The following is an 11432-nucleotide window of genomic DNA, read 5'->3' as shown; positions in this document are numbered from 1 at the left end:
CTCACTGGTGGCTGCTGCTGACTCGCCACTCGCTGACCTCGCTGACTCGACGCGCTATTGATCGCGCGGTGGCTACACACACACACAAGACCGATTACATGACCTCCGTTGCAACTCCGTTGCGCGGAGGTAATCAAACAGTATGAAAGAAAAAGTGAACGAAGACTAAAGAATTTGAACAAAAGATGATCTATGAACTTTATAGCGATAGATATTTGTACTACATTATTATTCTGTGTAATGCCTGTTTCGGGCTCTCACTAGGCGTATACATATATATCATGCTGTTATCATGCCATGTGTAAATGTTCACCATGCTGACATCATGTTGTCATGGTATGTGTGCATGTCTACCATGCTGATATCATGTTGTCATGGTATGTGTGCATGTCTACCATGCTGATATCATGTTGTCATGGTATGTGTGCATGTCTACCTACTGTGTCATGTTATCATGTCATATGTGGGTATCTACCATGCTGATATCATGCTATCATGTCATGTATGTATGAACCATGCTGATATCATGCTATCATGTCATGTATGTATGAACCATGCTGATATCATGCTATCATGTCATGTATGTATAACCATTGGTTACTGTGGCAGAAATCGAAACGGAGAAATCAGCATTTTTCTACTTTTCACAATGATCGACTGCCTGTGTGCAAAATGGTTAAAACGTATGTTAAACATCTGCTGTTAGTACTTACTGCAACATATTCATGGCTAACTGAAACCACTCAATTGGTCATATCAAATCTTTTATGCACCTTGAGAAATTGTGAGAAATTACGAAGGTACCACTATCGCTTCGATCCGAAAAGTGCACATGCTGCGTACTGCATGAAGTCACTACGCAACGTGTTACCAAACCCGAGCTATGTAGCGAGGTGTTAATGCTATTTTCGACCATGCGGTCGGAAATTCAACTCTCCCTGGCAGATAACAGCTGTAGGAGGGTTGAGGCTGATAGATTCTGGCGTAATGAATGGGTGATGCTCCATTAGGAGCGTTCCCAACTTTAATGTCATTAATGTCGTGATATAAAAGAGATATAAAGGGGGTGGGGTGGATCGATATCAATTAGATATCAAGGGGGGTGGTTGTATCATGTATCTGACGTCATCAGTAAATGTATGAAATGTGTAGAATTGTGTGTGGAATGTGTAAATGTGTGGAATTGGTAGCTCAAGATATTAGATTAGTTGTGTGTCTACAGTACTCAACATGGTATTGACATGCATGTTATTTTATTTTGTTGCAGTTATCTCACTCAGTGTATTGATGTTACACATTATGATCCCTTGTTACACTAACATTTTCCAGACACTGATATTTGATGAGGATCAAATCCTGCAGGAGCCAGTGGAGAAATGGCCAGTGTGCGAATGCCTCATATCTTTCCACTCCCAAGACTTCCCGCTGAGAAAGGCACAGGAGTATGCAGAGCTGAGAATGCCCTTCCTAATCAATGACATTAGAGCACAATTCACCCTGCAGGATAGGTAACAACAGTGTAAAAACTTGTAGAATTATGGTGATGTAGGAGGTAGGATTATATATGACTGTAGGAGTTAGGGTGAGGTGGGAGGTAGGCTTATATATGACTGTAGGAGTTAGGGTGAGGTGGGAGGTAGGCTTATATGTGAGTGTAGGAGTTAGGGTGAGGTGGGTGGTAGGCTTATATATGACTGTAGGAGTTAGGGTGAGGTGGGAGGTAGGCTTATATGTGAGTGTAGGAGTTATGGTGAAGTGGGTGGTAGGCTTATATATGACTGTAGGAGTTATGGTGAGGTGGGTGGTAGGCTTATATATGACTGTAGGAGTTATGGTGAGGTGGGTGGTAGGCTTATATATGACTGTAGGAGTTATGGTGAGGTGGGTGGTAAGACTATATTTGAGTCGTAGGAGTTATGGTGAGGTGGGTGGTAGGCTTATATATGACTGTAGGAGTTAGGGTGAGGTGGGAGGTAGGCTTATATGTGAGTGTAGGAGTTTAGGGTGAGGTGGGTGGTAGGCTTATATATGCACTGTAGGGATTAGGGTGAGGTGTGGAGGATAGGTTATGATATGACGTAGGAGTTAGGGTGGAGGTGGTGTGTAGCCTTTTATATGAGTGTAGGAGTTAGGGTGAGGTGGGAGGTAGCCTTATATTTGACCGTAAGATGTAGAAAGAGGCAAGACAGATAGGTATGTCTGTTAGTGCTTGTTAAACAGTTTAATGTAGGTGTAAGTAGGAAATGTAAGTGTGTGTAGATTTCCAACAGTGACCTTGGCTAGAAGATTTTGTAATTTTGCCATTTTGCAATAACCTCTTCTTCTGCATGCATTTGATTTAGGCGAATAGTTTATAAGACGCTGGCAAGTCAAGGGATTGAGTTACCTAGGTACGCGGTATTGGACCGAGACTCTGACAATCCTCATGGTGAGTCACTTGTAATATAAAATCAATCTCACAGACCCATTATTTGCAGTTTATCTCCATGGACAGATAACAAAACTTACGCAAGAATCCCTTTAAAAGCATTTAGATACAGTCTATGTTCCAATATGAGTGGGAGGAATAAAATTGAAATTGTCTAGCAGCATTCAGTGTTTTTGTTGGATAGAATTTTATTGTAGCTAGAACATTGAATTTCTAGCTGTTTAGCATAAACCGCATCTCTTTTCATCAGCAGAATGCACACTCGTGGAGGGAGATGACCATATAGAAGTCAATGGCGTCATATTCAACAAACCGTTTGTAGAGAAGCCAGTCAATGCAGAAGACCACAACATCTACATATACTATCCTACATCGGCTGGTGGTGGCAGCCAGCGTTTATTTAGAAAAGTGTGTGTTGGTTTTAATCTTTATATATTCTGCCTTTCGTTCCTTCGCCTTTCCTTGAGGACTTTGCTTCCTTGAAATTGGCGAAGGTTGTATCTATGTTATATGATATATCAAAAACCAAGATTTCTTGGTATATTCTCGTAGTCTGTGTATGGGGTTATAATGTCAAAATTTCCAGATCAAGCAGGAGAGTGCAACGTTCAAGTCATATGGGTCATGGATGGAATATTTCTGTTGTTTTTTTCGGTTCATGATCTGACATACCCAAAGAGAATTTTTTGTTTTTTAATCACCCAAATTCTTTGCTCTATGAAACGAGGTTAAAAAATGATTTTTCACCCTTAAGCAGTCTAGCCATTTTTCACATTTTCAGAATGTAATTAAACGGCTATAAATTGTTACTTAGAAAAACTGTTACAGCTTGATGACCGATGAAGGTACTGTGGCACCTCCTAATGAGCGTGGCAACATCATCATATCATAACTTGACTACATATTACTCGATACATAGGTTGGCAGTCGCAGCAGCGTCTACTCACCTGAGATCAAGGTTCGGAAAACGGGCTCTTATATTTACGAAGATTTCATGCCAACAGATGGCACGGATGTCAAGGCAAGTGTGGTAACTCACTATGACTATGTATCAATGGTAGAATCACTCTGCATTGTTTATTATAATTAGTCCACGTTGACCTAAGCTTCTATACCTGGTTGTGTGAGTTGACATTTGGTCAATGAAACACTAGCAATGCAGTGTAGCAAGCATCACATGGCTTTATGGGCTAATAAAAAACCTACCATTGACCCATTGTTAGAGTCATCTTGGATGACACAGCATCATAAGTCTAGAATGTCATTTTGATTGCACGTGAAAAAATGTGCAAAACCTATAACTATAGTCGTGTAATATGTTATTTGGCTCAGTGAGGCTCGGTTTTACGTTGCCACGTGTGGTTGATTGCCCCAAGCATAGCCTGAGACTACTTGAGTCTGTAGTTTTGTCTGGTCTGCTGCTGCTCACACGTTGTTGTGAATGAATTGCAGGTGTATACGGTGGGTCCGGAGTATGCACACGCCGAGGCGAGGAAGTCTCCTGCCCTGGATGGCAAGGTGGAGCGAGACAGCGAGGGTAAAGAGGTCAGGTATCCCGTTATCCTCGGCAACGAGGAGAAATTCATCGCCAGGAAGGTCTGCTTGGCATTCAAGGTATGCGCGTAGCGAGAAATGCCTCATAATATTCGTAGCACAGATACATGTATACAGGGGTGGTGCATGCGACGTGTTGGAATAAACATTTTCGTAGGCGTACGTATGTGATAATGTGCTGTCACACATCAATTAACTGAAGCCTCATTTAACAGATTTTTATTTCACAGACAGTATATTCATTGATTAAAGTATGTGTAATAATAAGCGTATTATCAATGTAAAAATAATGATGTCTGCTGCCACTTTTCTAATTTACAGTCATGATCATCTATCTATGCTATCAGTCAATGCTAATGCATTCAGAAAACCTGTGATGTTACAATACTGTTCAACATTATTTCTTAACAACTATTTTGTAAAAAGTAAACAAACAAGCAAATATAAGATCATATTTAATAAACAATATAATAAAGAAAAATAATGATAAATGAAAAAATAAATACTAAAATAATAAAAAATAAAGTTATTAAAAATAAAAAAACTTGCCACTCACGCCGCGCGCTCGTCTGTCTCCCGCGCAGCAAATGGTGTGCGGCTTCGACCTGCTGCGTGCCGACGGCAAGGCGTACGTGTGCGACGTGAACGGCTTCAGCTTCGTGAAGAACTCGGTGAAGTACTACGATGACTGCGCGTACCTGCTGGGCAACGTGATCCTGCGCAAGCTCGCACCACAGCTCGACATCCCGTGGAAGATACCGCACCAGCTCGAGGACCCGCCCTTCGTGCCGACGACCTTTGGACGCATGTGCGTGGCTGTCGGGGTGGGAGACTAGAGGGGTAGAGGAGAGGAGAGGGGTGGGAGAGGAGAGGGGCGGGGTGGAGAGGAAGAGGAGAGGGGTGGAGAGGAGAAGTGGGGCGGTTAGGGAAAACTAGGAAGGAGAATGAAAGCTTGAACCATACGGCAGTTTCCCGGAATCTTTGTTGCGGGGGGGGGGGGGGAGGAGAGGAGAGGGGAGCTTGAGCTGTAGAGTGGTTTTTCAGCAGCCGTCGTTTGTGCATTAATGTTTGGACGCGCGTGCGTTGGTGTCATCATTGGGGGAGGGGTTTTGCCGATATTCGGGTAGGAAAACGGAAGATGCTGGAAGCTGGAGTCGTGGGTCTGTTTCCCAGTGCCTGCAGTTCGCATCGACTACGTTTTGTCATGCTTACTCGATTCTTTCACTTATTTTTTATAATGACCTTTATTTCAAAAAGTACATATGTATTGTGCATTTCATTTTACGCAATGTCAACAGTAACGTGATGGTAACAAGGATCACTGATGGTACAAGTGTGAGGTTAAAGATACAGACAGATATTTGGCGATGCAGTATGGCTTATATTACTAACCTAGTTATGTAATGTATACTGGGGTAAGAGAGAAACATCACTGGAAATGATCTGCATATTAGTACCAATCATAGCGTATCTGGACTGATCAATCGTATTCTTTCACTTATTAAATTTAGTGCTCGTGCGTTTTTTCGTTACCCTTTCGTGTTTTGTTCGGTTATGATTGAATGCGCGTGTATGTGTGCGTCTGTACAGGATGGAGCTGCGGTGCGTGATTGCCGTTATTCGCCATGGCGACCGTACGCCGAAGCAGAAGATGAAGATGGAGGTGAAGCATGGCAAGTTTTTCCACATCTTCCAGAAGTACGGCGGCTTCAAGAACGGGCAGCTGAAGCTGAAGAAGCCAAAGCAGCTACAGGTACAGCTCCTGATGAAGCAGAGAGATTGTGTGACGGATGCCAGCACTCTGGGGGCGGGTTGTCAGACACAAAATTGGTCTTAGCATTAGTCTTAACGTTCACTTCTCATGAACCGCTTCATTTTTCTAACAATGGGCCCCTGTGTGGTCCTTACTGGGTACAGGTCTTAATGCACTTCCACAGGTAGATTTGAGTAGCTTGTTGTTTTGATCCTGATTAGCTATAAGGGTAGTGATGACATGTGTAATGTTTAGCATACTGTTTGAGAACACGTGCATAGTTCTTTGATTATACGTAACTAATTTGATTATGTTGAAATTGACACTTCCCAGAAGCAATGCGTGAGTGCATGCGTGCCTATGTCTGTGCATGTGTGTGCATCTCTGTTTTGTGTGATTGCTTCAAAATTAAGTTTTGCAATAAGCTTGCATTTTGTTTGGAAAGACGGACATGCTCTGACCTATAGTCTATCACCTAGGAAATACTGGACGTGGCTCGATATCTGCTTGACGAGATCAGACACAAGAGTGAACCAGACATTGAGGAAAAGAAGTCCAACCTGGAGCAATTGAAGGCTGTTCTTGAAATGTAAGGCATTATGTGTGGGTGTATCTTGGCGTGAGAGTGCGCACACGTGTGTATGCGTGTACATGTGTGTCTAGTGCTGTAAATGAGGATTTATTTGAGTGTGTAAGGTAAATGTGTTTGATAATGTCTGTTGATGTTCGTGTTTGGAGACGTGTGCATTCACGGGTTTGTGGGGTTGTACGTGTTTTGTGTTTCTAAATGTGTAGGTGCATTTCTGTATGTGTACGTGTATGTACACACGTGTATGTGTCTGTGCATACCTATAGTAATCACCCCAGATATCAACTGCTAATCGAAACTCGGTTGCACTACTCGTGAATCAGTGTGAGTGCGACATTTCCAGCTTTATCATGAGTTTTCTGTGTCGTTTGATTACGCGGCATCAACAAATTCGGGCACCGCATGGTGCTACGCAAGTGTGTGAAGCAGCTTTGCCATGAATGTCACATTCCTTGCCAGCAACCTCAGCCGTCCTCAATGGTTGTGGACTCCCTTTGACATATCATACATCAGCATGATTTATGGCATGTCTTTCCGCGACCATGTTAACCGCTCCTAATAAGTGAAATCACGAGTTTTGTTTAGAGATTACAAATATCGTTAAAACCTGTACATCAGGCTAACTCAAAAAGTGTCCTTTATTGACTGGTATTATCTCTGGTGGTAACTGCTAACATAGGGTTGACTGTAGTTTGAAGCATCAGCGAATAAGATACACTGCTGCCACATGGAGGCAAGCCCATGTCTTTTAGCTGACATGCCTTGTTTGCATATCTGTCATTTGCTACGTCTGTATGTTTGCAGCAGTGCTGAGCTGTAGTATCGCTATTTTTCCTTACATGCTAGAACGTATATTGCTGTTGCTTGGAATGCCAGCTTTCTACGATAGATATGCCTTTAATTTCCCAGTAAGCCTATTGATTTGTCGTTTGTTTGTGTCTGGCTGTAAACCCACGAAATACTCAGTAATGTCTTACGTGAAGTACATTTTTATGTGCAGTTTTATTTGCATAAAAAATCGCTCTACACAGCCCTTGTCTCGTTTCCCTGGCATCTGTCGTTGACCTGCCTCGTTGACATCTTCGATCGTTATTGACCGTAAATGTGTTCGCGGAAGCTCTACACTTACAGTTCATGCAGCGCGTTACGTGACCTGCAGCGCGTCACGCGTGCTCGCGCGCCCGAACTTGCCATTAATCCCTCTCTCTGCATTCTTCAGCCGAGAATTAACGGAAGATTATTACGTGGACCGGTAAGCCGGTCTTTTGTCTCCTTGCGCTCGATTTTCTTATGAGCTTCTAACGCCAAAGCTTATGATTCCCGTCGTATCAGTTTTTTGTTTTTCATTTAGAAAATCGCAGCGCTATTAATATAGTTGCCTGACCAGTAGTCAGTGTTGGCGGAAATGGCTTCAAACGAGAACTAGAGCTTAATAAATATGCTGCCGGTCATAATAACGTGTGAACCTGCTTCCGTGATGTTCGACTAACCACATAGCATGATGATACTGCTTCCTTTCGTAAAGGTGAACGGTGTGTCGTGGCCAGTTGTCTATACATCTTTTCGTTTTTATTCAGTAGCACTTGTCTCTTTAGAGCGAATAGTGATATCGCATGTAAACGTTGATGTAAACGCAGATTTATCGTATTGTGACATTGTGGTGGTGTATAGGCGTAACACGAAAACAGCACAACTCCCTGCACAGATCACCTGCTATAGTGACTGGTGCTTCTTCAACTGCTAACCTTGCAGGCTAAACCATAGGTGGAACTGGCTGCTGGAGGCTTTTGATCCTGCCTGATAGACTACCTGATGTGTGGCATCATTGTCTGCAGCTTTGCTAACATTACAGGCTATGCACTAGATGGCACTGTCTACTCAAGCGTTCACAACTATTGCTACAGACTATATTCTAGATCAGTGGTTTCTAACGTATATGGGCTCGCAACCAAATTTTAGTCGTATCGCTAATATGGCATCCCCTCTATGGTGCAGCCACCGTATGGTGATATTATCAGATAAAGATAAAAAGTTAGGATGATCTGTGGAATCACAGTTCTAAAGTGGGTTGGTGACAAATTTTGGGGTTGTACCTTAGTGTTGAAACCACTGCGCTAGATATATCACTGAATAGTCACACCTTTGATCCTGCAGGGTTGACACTAGGTGATGTGCCTAAACTAGCTCCAGCAGCTACTGCTGCAGCAGCCTGGATGCTTTGTTTTGTGCTGCTAATATCTATGGTGCCTATTGCTTTCTGGGTGTGGTTTTTTTGCTGCACGTGCTTATTTGGAGTTGCTTTAGAATTTCAGCAAACCACTTTTACTCCCTTGTTGTGTGTTAGGCAATAGAAAGTAATGCCTTCTGGTTTTTCATTTGATAAGCCGAATTATTTTCACACTTTACTGTTGTCTGTGATCGCACCAGTACAATTACAGGACACGTGATGTAAAATTACTAGTGGCACATGTTTGCCAGTGACCATGCAGGTACATTTCGTTAGGGGCGGAGTTTATCCTGAATCGTCTGAAGGGACATGGTGGGCACTTCCATGTTAGAGTCCCTTGGTTAGCTTTGCACAGATGCTAAGAGTTCTGCTGGCAGCAGCCACCAGATGTCACTCTCCTTGGTCTAGGCCAATTGCCATCGTCCATTCTCATCAGCGTCGGAAAAAATGCGCTGCGGCGTACCTGCGCGTACCTATGGCATACCTGCGCGTACCTACGGCGTACCTATGGCATTCCTGCGCGTACCTATGGCATACCTGCGCGTACCTACGCGTACCTGGGCGTACCTATGGCGTACCTGCACGTACCTACGCGTACCTGAGGCGTACCTACGAAAGTACCTGCACGTACCTGCACGTAGCCTGAGGCGTAACGTGCACGTACCTGAAAGGGCGTAATCCTACGCGTAACCTTGGCATACCTACGCGTATCCTGCTACCGTACCTGAGGCGGTCACCTACGCGTACTCGCACGTACCTGAGGCGACGCTACGGCGTTACCTTATGGCGTACCTGCACCGTACCTGAGGCGTACCTACACGTACCTACGGCGTACCTGCGCGTACTTGCACGTACCTGCGCATACCTATGGCATACCTGCGCGTACCTGCACGTACCTGAGGCGTACCTACGTGTACCTGCGCATACCTATGGCATACCTGCGCGTACCTACGGCATACCTGTACCTACGCGTACCTGAGGCGTACCTGCGCGTACCTATGGCATACCTACGCGTACCTGCACGTACCTGAGGCATACCTACGCGTACCTGCGGCATACCTGCGCGTACCTACGCGTACCTGCACGTACCTGAGGCGTACCTGCGCGTACCTATGGCATACCTACGCGTACCTGAGGCGTACCTATGGCATACCTGCGCGTACCTACGGCATACCTGCGCGTACCTACGGCATACCTGCGCGTACCTACGGCATACCTGCGCGTACCTACGCGTACCTGAGGCGTACCTATGGAGTACCTGCACGTACCTGAGGCGTACCTACGCGTACCTGCACGTACCTGAGGCGTACCTACGCGTACCTATGGCGTACCTGCACGTACCTGAGGCGTACCTGCGCGTACCTAAGGCGTACCTACGCGTACCTGCACGTACCTGAGGCGTACCTGCGCGTACCTATGGCGTACCTGCACGTACCTGAGGCATACCTGCGCGTACCTGAGGCGTACCTGCGCGTACCTGCACGTACCTGAGGCGTACCTGGGCGTACCTGCACGTACCTATGGCATTCCTGCGCGTACCTATGGCATACCCAAGGGCGTCGGAACTGCCGCGGCAGCCGCGGCGACCGCCGCGGCACTTTTTTCAGGCCATAAATTTTCCGTAACCAATATCTTTCAATAATTTATACCGTCTTTTGGCCGGTACATATATCATGTATATACGTGTAATCTAGGCCCCTATAAGCAGAGACCAGGGTCAGATGAGGTCAGGTCAGGGTCGTGTACAGGGGTGGGTCTAGGGGGTCCGGACCCCCTCCTGCCCACGCAGAAAACGCATCTGAGGGGGTCTTATTTCAAAAAATTTCTGGGGGAGGGCCCCCCAGTCCCCCCCTTCGCGTGCAAAAACGTTCTCAGAATGTCAGGAAAACTTTCCTAAAACACGTTATTAGAACGTTACTGAATAATGTTAACCTAAAAAAGAACTCATAACATACAGGAAATAACTTTGTTAGCTGGGTATTCATTACGGTTAGACCCCCCCCCCCTGTCACCAAAATCTGTACACCGCCCCCTGCAGGTCACCTGTAGCTATAAAATTTTATAATCCAGAACTCCCTGGCGACATTCTGCTCGCCATCTACATCCTGATTCTATGCAGGCAGCATGTGCCGTTGGCGTTAATATAAGCGTAATGCTGCGTAATATTGAGGGAGCATGCTTTGCTCAGGGTGCAGCGCGTTTCAAATGAACGAATATTAACAGTGTCGTTTGTGAGCACCAGTACAATTGTATCATGTCTTGAAGGGAATGTATTTCAGGAAAGTTTTTACCAAAGATTTATTGCCACCTGTTAAAGTGAAGAAAAATTAATGTTGGAGTTAAGCAACCATCTTTTAAAATCATCAGTATTTTTCTAAAATTACAGTGGAAACACTTTTTTTGTGCAAAAATTCACAATGCTCAGACAGAATGCACCAAAGAGCCCACTCATTTGCCTTGTATATTTCAAAATTTCACGTGGAGGCGCATGCCCCCAGGACCCCCCTCCCCCCCCCTAAAGGGTGGCCTTCGCAATCCCCGGGGCTCGCCTATCAACAAAAGCCGCGGCACTATTTTATTGGCTTCCGACGCCGTACCGTTTGCGTGTCCCCGCCCTATTCCTGTATATTGGTATAGGCCAGGGACCTCGGCAGAGCAGTGCCACCACGTGTGAAGTTACGAGTTCGAGTACGCGTACTTTCGATTACGACTTACGATTCGAGTTAGCGAGTAACGGATCGAGCGAGGTGTGACTTTCGATGAGCACCTTCTCTAGGCCATGCCACGCTCTAAATTAAATGCTTAATGTCGGCGCTAAGTCAATTTGCTTTGGGTAATAGATCGCCCGACGTGTCCGCGCCCTATCCTGTGGTATATTGTA

The 11432-nt window shown here is 45.0% G+C and overlaps 1 protein-coding gene across 1 annotated transcript in view; it reads left to right on the top strand.

Annotated features, from left to right (window-relative positions):
* Nucleotides 1-11432, top strand: part of LOC106819758 (inositol hexakisphosphate and diphosphoinositol-pentakisphosphate kinase 2-like) — a 63014-nt gene that overhangs the window by 17918 nt on the left and 33664 nt on the right. Inside the window, exons 5-12 of the mRNA XM_014824352.1 lie at nt 1330-1508; nt 2343-2428; nt 2682-2836; nt 3348-3449; nt 3881-4042; nt 4567-4790; nt 5573-5735; nt 6215-6324. Of these exons, the coding sequence (XP_014679838.1) occupies nt 1330-1508; nt 2343-2428; nt 2682-2836; nt 3348-3449; nt 3881-4042; nt 4567-4790; nt 5573-5735; nt 6215-6324 (1181 nt within the window). The remainder of the gene's footprint in view (nt 1-1329; nt 1509-2342; nt 2429-2681; nt 2837-3347; nt 3450-3880; nt 4043-4566; nt 4791-5572; nt 5736-6214; nt 6325-11432) is intronic.

This window comes from Priapulus caudatus, unplaced genomic scaffold (assembly GCF_000485595.1).
Source record: "Priapulus caudatus unplaced genomic scaffold, Priapulus_caudatus-5.0.1 Scaffold40, whole genome shotgun sequence".
Classification (NCBI taxonomy): domain Eukaryota; kingdom Metazoa; phylum Priapulida; class Priapulimorpha; order Priapulimorphida; family Priapulidae; genus Priapulus; species Priapulus caudatus.
This window is presented reverse-complemented; position numbering and strand designations above follow the sequence as displayed.